This window comes from Cryptosporidium ryanae (genome assembly GCF_009792415.1).
Source record: "Cryptosporidium ryanae isolate 45019 chromosome Unknown contig_87, whole genome shotgun sequence".
NCBI classification, from domain to species: Eukaryota; Apicomplexa; class Conoidasida; order Eucoccidiorida; family Cryptosporidiidae; genus Cryptosporidium; species Cryptosporidium ryanae.
In genome coordinates this window covers 1-14,980 of record NW_027125561.1, presented here as the reverse complement: position 1 = coordinate 14,980, position 14,980 = coordinate 1, and the positions used below count along the sequence as shown (strand labels likewise).

The 14,980-nt window shown below is 26.9% G+C and overlaps 8 protein-coding genes across 8 annotated transcripts; 3 read left to right on the top strand and 5 right to left on the bottom strand.

Annotated features, from left to right (window-relative positions):
• Nucleotides 1–161: 161 nt before the first annotated feature.
• Nucleotides 162–2,126, top strand: FG386_003583 (uncharacterized protein; the record flags this gene model as incomplete). Its single annotated transcript, XM_067342851.1, has 1 exon — nucleotides 162–2,126. One exon carries the CDS (start codon nucleotides 162–164, stop codon nucleotides 2,124–2,126), a length of 1,965 nt encoding a protein of 654 aa, XP_067196223.1.
• Nucleotides 2,127–2,447: 321 nt separating this feature from the next.
• On the bottom strand, nucleotides 2,448–2,813 carry FG386_003582 (uncharacterized protein; the record flags this gene model as incomplete). Its single annotated transcript, XM_067342850.1, has 2 exons — nucleotides 2,448–2,537; nucleotides 2,610–2,813. The coding sequence occupies 2 exons, from the start codon at nucleotides 2,811–2,813 to the stop codon at nucleotides 2,448–2,450; spliced, it is 294 nt and encodes a 97-aa protein (XP_067196222.1).
• A 1,004-nt stretch (nucleotides 2,814–3,817) lies between these two features.
• On the top strand, nucleotides 3,818–6,859 carry FG386_003581 (protein with a signal peptide; the record flags this gene model as incomplete). The annotated part of the gene is made up of 2 exons (XM_067342849.1): nucleotides 3,818–6,137; nucleotides 6,207–6,859. The coding sequence occupies 2 exons, from the start codon at nucleotides 3,818–3,820 to the stop codon at nucleotides 6,857–6,859; spliced, it is 2,973 nt and encodes a 990-aa protein (XP_067196221.1).
• Nucleotides 6,860–6,886: 27 nt separating this feature from the next.
• Nucleotides 6,887–8,572, bottom strand: FG386_003580 (uncharacterized protein; the record flags this gene model as incomplete). The annotated part of the gene is made up of 1 exon (XM_067342848.1): nucleotides 6,887–8,572. One exon carries the CDS (start codon nucleotides 8,570–8,572, stop codon nucleotides 6,887–6,889), a length of 1,686 nt encoding a protein of 561 aa, XP_067196220.1.
• A 656-nt stretch (nucleotides 8,573–9,228) lies between these two features.
• FG386_003579 (uncharacterized protein) lies at nucleotides 9,229–11,090 on the bottom strand (the record flags this gene model as incomplete). Its single annotated transcript, XM_067342847.1, has 4 exons — nucleotides 9,229–10,451; nucleotides 10,527–10,647; nucleotides 10,711–10,787; nucleotides 10,853–11,090. 4 exons carry the CDS (start codon nucleotides 11,088–11,090, stop codon nucleotides 9,229–9,231), a joined length of 1,659 nt encoding a protein of 552 aa, XP_067196219.1.
• A 631-nt stretch (nucleotides 11,091–11,721) lies between these two features.
• FG386_003578 (uncharacterized protein) lies at nucleotides 11,722–13,041 on the bottom strand (the record flags this gene model as incomplete). Its single annotated transcript, XM_067342846.1, has 1 exon — nucleotides 11,722–13,041. One exon carries the CDS (start codon nucleotides 13,039–13,041, stop codon nucleotides 11,722–11,724), a length of 1,320 nt encoding a protein of 439 aa, XP_067196218.1.
• Nucleotides 13,042–14,211: 1,170 nt separating this feature from the next.
• On the top strand, nucleotides 14,212–14,493 carry FG386_003575 (uncharacterized protein; the record flags this gene model as incomplete). The annotated part of the gene is made up of 1 exon (XM_067342843.1): nucleotides 14,212–14,493. The coding sequence occupies one exon, from the start codon at nucleotides 14,212–14,214 to the stop codon at nucleotides 14,491–14,493; it is 282 nt and encodes a 93-aa protein (XP_067196215.1).
• A 243-nt stretch (nucleotides 14,494–14,736) lies between these two features.
• Nucleotides 14,737–14,940, bottom strand: FG386_003564 (uncharacterized protein; the record flags this gene model as incomplete). The annotated part of the gene is made up of 1 exon (XM_067342832.1): nucleotides 14,737–14,940. One exon carries the CDS (start codon nucleotides 14,938–14,940, stop codon nucleotides 14,737–14,739), a length of 204 nt encoding a protein of 67 aa, XP_067196204.1.
• Between the last annotated feature and the right edge of the window lie 40 nt (nucleotides 14,941–14,980).

The window sequence follows — 14,980 nt, the reverse complement described above, 5'->3', positions numbered from 1 at the left end:
CAATTTTTGTGCATAAAATTCTACGATGTTAACTTAGCTTTAGCATGTACTGATCTTCATGTGTTAATATAAAAATCCTGAAAATATTGCCGCCAAACAGCGCCACTCGGTATATTGAAAATAAGAATTAGGATTAGTAAACAAAAGAAAACTGGGGAGTAATGTTTAAGAAAAAAGTGCCTCAGACAGGTGGGGAGACCATTTTAGGCCGTCGTTCTGTTATTCAATTAAGAGATCGCATAGTAAAGCAATATAACTTAGATTCAAAGGTTTGTGATATAATTCTTGGAAGAAAAAAGAAAAAAGACCTGAAAATATTCTCCACAAAATTAGAGAACAAAGAAATAAACAGAGGAATTCTTTATAGAGTAGAGTTTGAAAATGAATCTAACTTTTATTTTGATAAGACTACTCAAAGTACTGATGGTTTAGAATGCGAGAAATTACCGAATGAAACTATAGAAACTGTCTCTCCAGCTTTTGACTTAGATTTGAAACCTAATGTATCAAATATAACAAAATATCCTGCTATTATTCCATGGATCTTTGAATTAGGATCTGGAAAAGTATTTCCTACTTTGCAACTCATCTGGATTTATGGGTCAATTTTGAGATTACCAGAAATTATTGTATTAGATCATGTTAAATCTTATATTTTTAATGGTGCTGATTTAATGGCAGGTGGTATTCTTTTTTATGAAATTAATGAAATAGAAGAAATGAAAAAAGATCAAATATGGATCATTAGGTGTAAAAGTGATGAACACCCAATTGCAATAGGGATATCCCTAGTAAATTGGAATGAGATTTCAACACCAGAACTTCAAAAGGGTAAAATATTAAAAGTTATACATCACAACAACGATGCACTTTCATTAGAAGGTAATTTTAAATTTAGTTTTTTGAGAAAAGGGAATGAGGGGTCAAATAGTGACAGTTTAGATTCAGTTGATGTAGAGAAAACGTCAATTAGAGATATTACTAGAAACGAAACCGAAATTAAGGATCAAAAAGAGAAAACTATAATTGATGTCAAGAAATATGATTTTCTTTTGGAGTTGATGTTAATTCAAGTTTTGAGTGGTTTTAAGGACAGCAAATCTGTTCTCCCATTAGATTCATCAGCAATATGGGATAGAATGTCCCGTTTATCTTTAAAAATTTATGGGATGCAGCTAGACATTAAAAACTCTTCCTATATAAAAGTTTCAAAATTTTTTCAACATTATAACAAAACAGGTATTTTAACCATTAAACAGAATAGAATGAGAATTATGAGTATAGTAGATATTAAAATTGAAAAAATAATTGAACAAGAAAAAAATAATTCTACAAATAACATTTTTGTTGAGTTCGAATTAATTAGAAAAATGGAAGCGAAAACTAGGTTACAAGAGGCAAGTTTTGACGTTAAAAATAAATCTAGTGAAAATAATCAATTAATGGAGATAATTAACGTGTACCAACCAGATTCAAATTTTCAAACAATTATTGACTATTATATTTCAAATACTGAAGATGAATGCTTTGGTGAAATCCACTTATTGAAAACATCTCGAGGTGTAAAAGAACAATTTTTTATTTCAATATTAGATGCAAAAAAGGCGCTAGAATATTATATTAACTCAAATAATCTGAGAGTTTGTGATCCAAAATTAGATTGTAATAGGTTAACCCATGTTAAATTGGATGAAGCCTTAGAAAGTTTAATTTCAGATAAAAATACAGGCGTTATTCGAATATCACAATTATTTAAATCTATATCTAATTTCTTAAAGCCCTTTCATTATATAAAGAATAATTCATCTAATATTGATTCAAATGAAAAACCAAATTTAATAAGGGGTAGTTGTAAACCAATTTTAATATATACTGAATCTAGAACAGGTGCTAAAAAATTTGTAACGATTATTAGTCCCTATATAAGCCACTTTAGTTTAGATCCTCAAAGAGTTGCTGAGTCTTGCCAAAAGAGGTTTGCATGTTCAGCAGCAGCATCACAAATAAAAGGGTTCCCTTCAGATTCTAACATTGGCGTTGTTATACAAGGTAATGTCACAAATCAGATTTCTGAATTTTTGACAATTAAATGGGGAATTCCAAAATCAGTTATTCAGGTTCTTTAATTTGTTTATGATTTACTGATAATAATTAATACACCGAACTAGTTTGAAATTGTACTTTGATTTGATTTTTTTTTATTGTATTAAAAATCAATGTTTTTACCATCTCGGATCAAAAATCACATTTTGAGGCGAACTAGCTTCTCCGTATAAAACAGTTGCATCTTTCAATGCATCTTCCATGTGTGCTACACCAAGGTAAAACAGTAATATTAAGGCAATCATTGTAATGCTTGCAAATACCCCAATGTTCTTTTTATCCAAATCCATTCTGATGAATTTGATATTAAAGAATAAAAAAAAAATGTTGAAATATAGATAAACTTACATTATTTCTTTTTTTTTCAATTCGTCTAATTTTGTTTCTATTTCATTAGATAGGTCTGTTAGTTCTTCAATTGTGTTATTTAGCACCTAATTTATTTGCGTCAATAAAAAAAAAAAGTCATTAACTAATGCATAATTTCCGAATAAATTAAGTCTTACCTCTTCGTTTAAAATACTATTGCTATTTGTTGTACCGTTGTTTTGTAGGTGTTCCTTAATTTCTTTAAATATTTCATCTTTTGCCTTGGTTTCATTTAAATTAATTTCATAAGAGCGAGAATTGATTTTTATGCAATTTGCCTCATTTTGTAGGTTCATAAATAAAAGCCAAGTTAATAGTATTATTATTTTGTGAATTCCCATTATCCAGCAATTTCTTGCTTTTTTAGTCAATATTTAATACTATTAATTTATATTTTTTGTTGATTTAACACTTTTTTCGACATTAATTTTTTTTATTATCTCACTCTTTAATTAAAATGTATTTTATTTACCTTTATTTTAACCCTTTTTTAAGTATAGTTATTTAGTTAGAGATTTTATAAAACAATTTAATAACAAAAACTCTTATATTGAATATAAAATAAATAATCCGCAAATTAAATAGATAATAGTATTATTTAATAAATTTTTTTTGATTTCTTGATAATTTTCTTAAAATTTATTTTTTTTTAATCAAAAGGCTCTAAATTTGTTTGTTTTTAAACCTGCTAATACATGTGATATAGACAGTTTTTATGCAGGAAAAATTTTCGAAAAAATAGAAAATAAAATGAAAATAAACTTTAGTGAGCGTTTTTAGTTACAAATTAAAACGACAGACTTGTATACTTAAGCGTAAAAAAGGCAATCACAATATTTATAATTTATATTCATATATTTTCAAAGTTAAAAAATTTGTTCAAAATATATGCATGCGATAAAGGATAGTTTTCGCATGATAAATTTACTTGCATGCAAATTATTAAGCAATAAATTAAAAAAAAGATATCGTGTTACTTTTACTTTTTTTAATTTTCCAAAAATTAAAATAATTACCTTATATTATAATTAAAAGAGTAAAACAAGAGAAACTGAATGAAAAGAATACATTCAAGATTGACATACAACAAGTACATAAAACGTGGCGCCTGTGTGGGCGCTATGGTTAAATAATTTTATGTAGTCAAGAGTTTACATTAATAGATTTCAAAAAGTAATAGGTGAAAGAAGATAATATGCAAAATATTTTATTATAAATTTTAATTGAATAGCAACTTTGTGGTGGTTGTATAAGTCTTTTATTGCAAATGAAATATTTTGAGATAAATTTGTATGATGGGTTTCATTCAAATTATCAGGTAAAGGTGTAAAATAAACATTAAAAAATGTCAATATTTTGGTGGTTGTTTATAATTTTGGTGTACTTTTTGGAAAATGAGGGAATAATATGTGATATATCTTTATCTTCATCTTCATCTGGAGTTCCATGTAATTCAGGGAGTTATACCTCTTCTAGTGGAACTTGTGAACTTTGTCCAGTTGATACAACCGCAGCAACTAGTAATCTATCAGGATGTAAGAAGTGTCCAATATTTTCAAGTACTTTTGGTGAGTTAGGTGTATATAGTGACAGTGATTGTTTTTGCGTTGAAGGATATTACAGGTTTGAAGGTACAACAAATTGCGTAAAATGTCCACAAGAGAATGATATTTATATTTGCCCTGGAAAAATTAGTGAAAATTACTGTGAAAATAATGAAAGGACATCAAGTGGTGGATGGTGGATGAGCAGCCCAGAATCTGGAATAATAATAAGATGTCCAAATAAAGATTCATGTTTGTCAGACTGTACGAGTTGTAAAAAAGGGTATATTGGACCACTTTGCAATACATGTTCAGATGATCATTATCCTATTGAAAATGGATATTCAAGAATATGCGAGGAATGCCCAAATAAGTATTTGCTTTTGTGTATATTTATTAGTATAATAATTTTGGTACTATTAATATCTTATTCTATTTCAAGAATAAGTGAATTGTCGTGTAAATATACGCTTATAAGCGGAAAAAAATCTACTGTAATTGCAAAATTTAAAATATTTATATTTTATTTATCGATAAGTACAACTTATGGGATGTTTATATATTATTCTGACAAGGATCTTACGAATATGCATGAGTTTTTTACGATATATTTAAAAATATTACAATTTCTAGCAGCCAACCTTTGGTTACCTGTAGGGATGTTTCCAATAAAATGTCTTCTAAAATTATTTCCAATAACAATGAGTAGTATTGGAGATGTTAACATAACTGATGTCAAGGCTGATCTTATGATACTGTCAATTACACCTATATTTGGTGTATTATTATTATTTATTGTATTTACAACTAAACATATAATTGATGTAGCAAGGATATATAGTGAAAATGAAAGAATAAATCATGATACAAGAATGAACAATGTTGACTTATCAATTAGAGTTGAAAAATTTCATGAAATTTTAAGAAGTCAAACTGAGAAATCAACCTACAGATTTATAACAAATTGTCAAGTATTTTTAACATTAATATATACGCCGATAACTTGGACAATTGTAAATTCGATGATTTGTAGGACAATCCCAGGATATGGTTCTGTGCAATATCAATCATATATATTACCATGTAATACGTTAAATGGAATTGCATTATTTTGTTATTTATATTATGTATTCTTTTATCCTTTTATTAATTTTATATCTTATTTTTTTATAAAAAATAAAATTATTCGAAAGAGTAAATTATATTTGATAAGTAGTGGATTCTTATTTTCTGGATATAGATTACCTTTTTTGTTTTGGGAATCATTTAGATTTTATATAATTACAGCAATAATACAGATAATGAATTTCAGTTTTATGACAGCAAGGCATCTTACATTGTTTTTAATATCTGTATATTCAATAATAATGCTCGTAGAGAGTGTAATATTTCCTATTGAAAACTCGGACAATGATGAAAATTTCAGGATGGACAAACCTTGGTGGATATTTTCTGTTGACTTATTCAGTGTTACAATGATTTCGGCCTTTTCATTGGTACTAATACTATGTTTGTTTTGTATTTTTGCTCACTATCCAAATTATTCATTTGTAATAGAAATTTTAATAATAATAATACATGTGCTTGCTGTATTATTTTTAATACAACAAATATTTGTAGATTGTTGCTTGTTAGTACATAGATATAATGAGCATAAACAATTATATGGTGTAAAAGAGAAGATATTAGATACAACAGAATCCAAAGATGGTATTTCTTTATATTATAAGCATAAACTTGGTGAGAATGAACAGAATAATTTATTGATGGGTTTATTAAAATCGCCTTTTCCAGACGAGGCAGCATCACAAATGCTATATATTATAGAACAGGGAGATATATTTGATTGTGAAGCCAAAGATGTGGGTAAACTGCTTTTTAATGCTGGATTTTACGAACCTCAGGGTCAAACTTTGAGATATTTGATTCCAAAGATAAAATCATATAGATCAAATTCTGATATACCTGTTGATACTGAAATAGAGTTATTAGCAGAAGTTAGAAAAGCAATGATGAATACTATCCGTATTTTAGGTATTGAAGCAGCAGTAAAAAATGCTCAATTTAGAGCGAAAGGTGCAAGAGTGATATTTTCTTCACAACAGTTTGGGGAATCAACATGTAAGTTTGAGTTTATTATTATAAATAAATATATAATGATTTAACTAACTTTTTTGAATTATTATTTAGTATTGAAAACTGCATCAGATGATTTATGTATGTTTTTATCAGATATACGTTATTCGAATATATCAGAAAATAGATTATTGCAAAAAAATTTTAGAAGAATATTTCCAGATGCATTACCAATGGTATATCCAGATGATGAGGAATTTAGATTAAGAATAATAGATGCAAGAGTGATAGCAAAAGATATAAGAAAGGAAAGGAATAAAAAAATGAATGAATTAAAGAGTAATAATATGTATGATAAAGTATTTGGATTTAATATTCCAATCCGCCCAGATGTAAAAGAGTTGTTAGATATGAAACGTTTGAATGAGTTAATATTACCACCAAGATGGGATCCACTTGATGGAAGATTAGATCATGAATATGATCATGAAAGATACATTAAAGTAAGAAGACAATTTGAGGATATATTACCAATAGCAGGAACATCTATAATATCAACAGAAGAAGTCGAAAAAAATTTCATGAAATGGTATAATGAAGGTTTATCTATAGAATCATCAAAGAGATATGATAACACTTCTATGGTTGGTAGTAAATATTCAATAGGTGGTAGTACAGAAATTCATGACTTTCCAATTCAAAATAGGAATGGTAAAAATTTCATGATAGTGAATAACAATAATCGTACAAATAAAAATAAAAATTGAACAATATTTAAGGAAAATTTGGTTTTATTAGAAGTCGTTAACCATATTTATATTACTTTCCATATTTTTTTTATATTTATCTAAACCGGAAAAAATTTCTAATTTTTTAGGATCATTAAATATTTGGGATAAAAACTTTCTTTCGTTGTTTGAAATTTTATTTGAAATTTTGTTCGAGCAAGCAATACAATTATCGTTTCTTTGAATAGAAGAATTTACGATAGAGAAATTATTTAAGAATCCACGAATGCAATGTGGATATAATCCTATTATATTTTTATTGCTATCAGAATAAACTGAATTCCAATATTCATCACTTTGAGATAAATTTATAATAAGTTCAACAGCAATAGAAGATGCAATATAACTGTTACCGGTTCTAACTACAGAGCATTGTTGATCAATTGAAATATCATAAAGGTCATTTTTTGAGTTTACTGATAAATCACCACAAAAATAACATCCGTTACAGTTTATATTCAAATTATTGTTTTGGTCAGATATTATTTTATTCTCAATAAATGTATTTCTAGTAACAATAAACGAATCAAATCCAAGACCGACAGTAATACAAAGAATTGGTTTGTCTTTATTTCTGTGATTTCTATTAATAAATGATGTGAGAATAGTCGGAATAAGCCTAGATTCTTTTGTATCTGTAAGTAATAAAATAACATCTGAATTTTGTATCTTTTCTTTCAGCTTTTCACACGCTTTGATGAATTCATCATTATTAATTGTAGGATCACCAAGTATAGGTACATTGAAAGGTAAACCATTACCAATTAAATCAGGACAAATATACCTTAGTCTTTCAACAGCAGCAGATGCTTTATTTTTTTTCAATTTGGCATCTTCAAAAGTAAATAAACATTGTCTTGGGGGATTATTTAAGCTAACTTCAGAATTGTCGATCATAGAAATATTTCTTATTCCCCAACCTATTAAATTTCTTGAAACGCTACATCCTAAAGTACCACTACCAATAAGTAAAAATCTTAAATTTTTGAATTTATCAGGATCAAATTCAGGGGCTATTCTCCATTTTATGAGATCAATGTTAATATTATTCATTTTTTGTTGTATTGTATATGAGTCAAAATGCATTTTAAAATCAAATAAAAGCAATTTATTATCATTCATTTCAATTTCTTTGTTAATTTTAAAATTATTTTGTTCAACATAATTTGGTTTAATAGAAACATTGTTATTTTTTTTATCTTTAATCGTTATGTATGTAAGTATGCCAATAAAAAACCAAGGACAAGTAATCATATTGCCATTTTGTTTAGAAATATCTTTTTTTAATTTTATTAACATATTTTTACATAGTCTTGAAACCTTAATTAACTCCAGATTTATAAATAAATTATTATTATTATCATTGGCTTGTAATATGTTAATGTCATTTAAGTTATTTGTATTTATATCTGTATTATCATTACAAGTATTTAATATTTTAAATCTAAAATTTTGAGCTAAATCTGAAAAACAGATACTGTAATATGCTAATTGTTTTTTAAAGTCGAAATATATTAATAGTAAAAAAGAGAATGGGTAGTATTCTAACTTTTTGTTATTTATCTCATCAAACCAAGTATAGATTGTTCCAGAATTTGTATAGAAGTGGTTTTTAGGATTTGATTGGATATCTTTATTTAAATGTATAATTTCGTTAAGTGAATTTAATAATCTCAACTTTCCTTTAATCATGTTATTGTTTTCTAAATATTTTATTAGTATTTAATGTATAAAGGGGATGAATGAATTAAAATAAATGTTAATTTAATAATAAAATATTATGATTAGATTAATAATAACATACCTAATGTGTCCAAATTGTTATTTAATTTGATAGATTCTTCTCTAATTCTAATAATATTATTTTGCAAATTGTAGAATCCAAATATATTAATATATTCATTTTGAAGTTTAAGTTTATTGTATTTTAAATTATTAGAAGTTTTCCAAAACCCCAGCTCTATTTGCACTTTAGGCAACTCTGGAACTAAGTTATATACAGAAGCAATATTCATCTTTATTTCTGTTATTGTTTCTTAAATTATACATTACTTATACTTTTGTGAAATTTATATGCACATTTTCGATAATTTTATTTTGTCCCCTCTTATCAGTTTTGTGGGAAAAAGGTTTACATATAATTATTAGAAGCATAGATATAATATTATTAGATGTGTACATATTTATTTATTTATTCGTTATTTCTTGTAAAACAAAAAGGAAGATAGAAGGTCAAATATAAATATAAATAATTAACCCTGTTATGACTAGATTACTACAATAATAAGAAAACAAATAATAACGTTGTGAGAAATGTGTGTTTCTTTTATTTCAAATCAACATATGTATTAAGAAGGCTTATTATTCTTAATATTATCTCTTAAAGTGGCTAATTTATCTGAAGGAACTGCAATAGAAGGGGATATACCAGTGTTGATTCTCCAATAAGAAAGTGTGGCAACATTTTTTGCGTTTGTAATTTGCAAGTTGTTAATATAATTGTTATTGGTTCCAATTCTTGCAACAATACAGTTCTTGTATGAAATGTATATGTAATAGTCATCTTTAATTTGGTTGTTGATGGGGGAATCAAGCTCATTTTCGCTAATATCATATATAACAGCTTCTTTTTTTAGATAAGCGTATCTAAGTATTGAATCTTCACTTGACTTGCTCATCCAATCTTTGTCTTGACTATCTAAACATGAATAATTATATTCTTTGCAAGTAATATAAGTATCATCAATAATTGCTCTATGTAGATTTTTGGATAAAATAAATATATCGCCAGAAACCCAATCACCATCTTCAATTTCATTTTTTAAATCGACATTAATAGTTTCAGAATCAGTTGAAATAATAATTAAATTTTTTTTAAATGTAATATTTATTATTTTATTCGAGTTTTTTTTAATATTCATAACATATGGTGCTAATAGTGTTTCTGAAAACATAAATCCATATCTTAAATACTGAGAATCACTGTGTAAATTTTTTGAAATATTAATTTCTGAACTTTTGCATATATTTGACGTTGATAGGACACAATAATTTGGGTTGATAGAACTTGAGTATTGTGTAAGATACCAATTTGTTAATATTTCATTATTATTTGCATCTGTTAACTTTGCTTTAGTAGGTGACATTTTATGGACGCTAGTTAATACAGATAATGGTTTTACGGAGGTGGTCTCATATAAGAATACTATTGGTGATATCCAAGATATCGTTAAGTTCACTGAATTAACATTAATATTTTCAGATATAAATGAATACCTGTCTATTTTGTTATTTTTGTTATCTATTAATTTAGAGCAACATTTAGAGATATCTAATGTAACTATTGGATTATCTTCTTTGTTTGTGAAGCTTAGTTTTAGATTTCCACTTTTTATTGAATCAATTGGGAGAATAAATGACAGACTACCATTGTTATCAAAAGTATAGTTATTCGTTTTATCTTGAGTTGGGAATTTGATTTCGCTTGAATATAAAGCATTTAAATATTTTCCATTCCATGATTCATTTTTTGCAGTGAGTGTTTCAATAGCAAGTGATTCAAATTCACCTCCTTTAGTAGTTAAATTTATTCATTTATAATATTAGTAATTACTTTGTATTAAAACATATATTTTTTTCAACATACCTTTATATCCTTCTCTAAGTGCCCATCTATCATTATTATCAGTGTTATAGTGGGAAGAATATAATTTAATTTGATTGGAAATAGATGGAAATGAAATTATTGGTTTATTTAAGTCGTTGCTCTGGAATATGGTTATTTTATCAAAATAATAATGTTTTTTGAATATTGAAAATCATATACTTACTTGAAAAATTAATGTTTCATTTGGTCTAAACATAAATCCAAAAGAACAGTTGTTTCTGTGTCTGAAAGTCATAATATCTAATTAAATAAATACAAAAAAAAATTTATTCAAATAATAAATTACTTTTTTAATTTTAACTTACTGTAACCACATGAAATTGTTGCATTTGCATTTAAATCACAAATTAAGCTACCTGACACTTCCTCAGACTCATTAAGACATGAGAAAAAGTATTCTTCTCTTTCCTTTATGTATTCGACCTCGTTGTTGAATATATAATAATTGTTTAGTAATTCCGGAACACTACCGTTATATACAATTGCTTGATTATAACATATATCACCGACACCTGTAGTTTGACAGCTAATATCAGATCCCATTTTAAACACTTGGTGTAAAATCTAGTTTATTATTGATTAATTCTTTATTTTTCCGTCTTGTTTGCACCAAAGCTGAAATACAACGTGATAATTATTATTTTATTGTGTTAAAAAACTACCTTTAATTGTAATATAACGGCTAATTTACAATATCCATCGGATATAGGAATTTAGAGTTAATAAATAAATTTTTAATCATAATCTCGTTACGGTTTCATCATCTTAGTTATTAATTTATTTGTGCAGTACGGAAATGTCTCGGAATTGCATGCAAATTATGTCTAAGAAAATAACGACTTTAAATATATATATGTACGAAAAAAATAAAAATTTCACCCTTGACTATTTAACAAAATTTTTTCACTTTACTTAAACATTCCCCTTGTTATACCTAAAAAACGATTTCTATTGGACAGACATTAGGGAAATGTTGTACCCTGTGATATCGCAAAATTATTACTAAAAAAAATTTATTCAAAAAATCCCCTGTATATTTTTACATTTTGTATTCCTAAAATTAGAGATAAAAATTTAATTGTTATCCCAATTTCACATCAAAAACATATTTTATTAGACGGAAATGCGTTTTGAGTGTAAATATAATATGCTTTTATCACATTTTAAAAGATTTTCACAAGGACTTTATTTGTGACAGTAGACCATTTAGCAGAGAAGCTGATACATTTATAGAAGGAGTTGTCCCGACTGAAAATCTCCAATAACAAAGAGGTACTAGATTTTGTGTTCCGGTAATTCTAAGTTCAGTAATCGAAGATGGAGGAATTGAAATACCACCCACTATATTATTGCTATAAGATAGATGGAGATATACCTCATCTTTATCTGAGGTTCCCTCTTCTTTACCGGTAACTTCACCTGTCTCTGGGTTAATATGATTTGTAATAGACCTATATTCTGTACCCTTTATGTATGCATATCTTAATATATCCAGTTTCTCATCTTGTTGTTTCCAACTTTGAGAGGCTTGTGATGCAAAACAACTGCTGGAAACCACAAACAAACAACTGTAGGACGACGAGTTATCTTTTAGATATTTGTAGCTGCTTTTAGAAAGCGTAAATATATCTCCAGCTATCCACTGTCCTTCTTCTACAGGAGTCGGAATGGTAATTGAAACCGTATTTGTAGTCGATTTTAGCTCTATTGAAGTCTTGTAAAACTTTATCGTTGCCAATAATGATGCCGAAGAGTATATGGATATTGTTATTGGATAGTAAAAGTCAGGTGGCGATATAAACGAGTATCTCAAATAATTGCTCTCGGGTTGAAATGGTTTGGTTAACGACAAAACTACTTTACCACTTTTGCATTTGTTTCCAGAATGAGTTACTGTGCACGAGTTTGAAACTATATTGCTAAAGAAGGGATTAAAGTTCCAGGTTGTTGATATTAATTGCTCTTTGCTGTCCATCAACCTTACTGCCGATGGTAATGTATTGCTTGATGTTATTATTCCTGCCAAAGGCACTAGTGTGGACGATATTATTAAATAAATCATTGTTGTTGTCCACGCTAATGTTAAATTCATTGATGTTATCAATTCCCAGTTTGAAGGATAAGTAAATTTATCAAAGTAACCCGTTACTGTATTCATCATTTTTGCACAACACTTCATAAATTCTGTTGATACAATTGTCACATTATTTTCATTCATTATTTCAATTTTCAAATTATTTTCATTCAATGTGTAAATTGGTAATATGAATGATAAACTACCACCCTGACTTATATCTCCTACATCTGTTGGTATAATGAAGTCACTTGTTATCATACTAGTTGGCATTTTCGTCGTCGTAGTCGTTGTTGTTGTCGTTGTTGAAGTTGTTGTTGATGTTGTAGTCGTCGTTGTTGTTGTTGTTGTCGTTGTTGTCGTCGTTGTAGACGTTGTTGTTGTTGTTGTTGTTGCCGGTTGACTCCCACCTCCTCCCATTTTTAATGTATTTTAAAACACCCCCAAATTGTTTTTTTTGTCTAGTTTTTTTATTTGCTTAATTTAATCAAAATTTATTGTAAAATTAAAGATTTTTCTTCTCTATCCTTATTCCTATTTTCACTGTTTTTTTTATATATATTATATTCCCACCTTTAATATTTTAGACTATGTTGTGTAAACTTTAAACAACATCTGCAATTTTTCTGTATTATGAGTTCAACTTGAAAAAAGAAGTAAATTAAGGACTTGTTAATTTCTAAATTAAACAACAGCATTTATTTCTATACAATATCAACTTTATTTGTGACTTTTATTCTGCACACCTTTTTTTGCACGCAAAAGCCGCTACACGAAGCTACTTGAGGAAAAATAAATAATTAATAGAATAGTAATTGTACAGCAAGGACTGATTTGTCTGATAAATTAAAATAAAACTCTCATAAGAAATAATTATAGTTCTTTCCACTTGGAAATCTCTAAAATTATTAATATCTTTCTTGCTTTTGCTTTCAATTAATGATCTAAAAATTAATTTATTTTTTTTTTTTTTAGTAATTCGCAATAATTAATTAAAAACGCAATTTTACCTTTAACAAGATAAATTAAATATTATAACACTAAGATTATAATATTTTTTTTATAAACAAGTCTGCAGAAAGTTTTACATTCATATATATAAACTAGTCTTGTCGATATTTGGAAAAAGACGCGTTCAAAACCGATTAATAAATAGAAAATATATTAAATCAACACTTTTACGCCTTTTTCTTCTTGTTATACTTATTAGTAAACTCAATAATCTTTTAAAGTTATTAGTATCGTATATAAACCTTTATTTTCCCATTTACACCTTTACTATTTTAGTCATTATTTTACCATGTTTTGTCTTTTTCACTTACCCCCTTCACCCGGTACACATGCCTTACATGGGTGCGGTACTCGTGTGACATGGTGCAATCGAAAATTGTTGTGTATAATGTTAGGTAGATTGCACAGTGTGAAGTTTGGAAATATGTAAAAATAGAATGAATGAATAGGATCATTATTTGAATTTTATGGATTAATTAGAGTAATAGGAATTATATTAATAATTCTGAATTATATAATAAAAAAGGCAAGATAATAATTTAATTAGTTGTTTTTTTAATAGTATTTATAAAAAAGAAGATGAAAGTATTTAATGTTTTAAAGTGTTTAATATTATTAATTGTATGCATGTTATTTTTGGATAACAATGAAAAAATGAATTTAAAAGAAAATTCATTAATTAAATTGAGAAAGCCAAGATGTAAAAAACTCAGCCGAAAAGAAAGGAGTGATCTAGAAAAACAAGTTGGAATTTTGCAACAAAAGTTAGGTGAAAAAGAAATAAAAGGAGACAAAAATGGTGCTGAAAATATAAGAGATAGAATTCGAAGAGCTAATGAACGTTTATGCAAGGATAACTAAACAATTGGTTTTTTCGTTTTTAATGTTACTAGACAAAAATTTACAGTAAATTTATTTGTTGCATTACCTAGAAAATGAATAAGACTCGGACTAGCTATATAACTATTTATTAGTATCAGTGTATAAACTAGGATAAATAGTTTAGGTATTAACTCTAGTTATTCTCCATAAAATTCAGAGCTTTCTATCTCCTCAAATTCAAATTGAATTTTCGTTAGGTATTAGGACTGTAAATTTACAAGATTAATCCATACATAATTTTTCTTTAACTCTTTGAAGTTGTTTTCTTACATTCTCAGCACCATTTTGGTCTCCTTTTAATTCTTTTTCACCTATCTTACCCTGCAAAACTTTCAACTGTCTTTGTAAGCTCTTTGTATCTTCCTTGCTGGGTTTTTTACATCTTGGCTTTCTCAATTTAATTAATGAATTTTCTTTTAAATTCATTTTTTCATTGTTATCCAAAAATAACATGCATACAATTAAT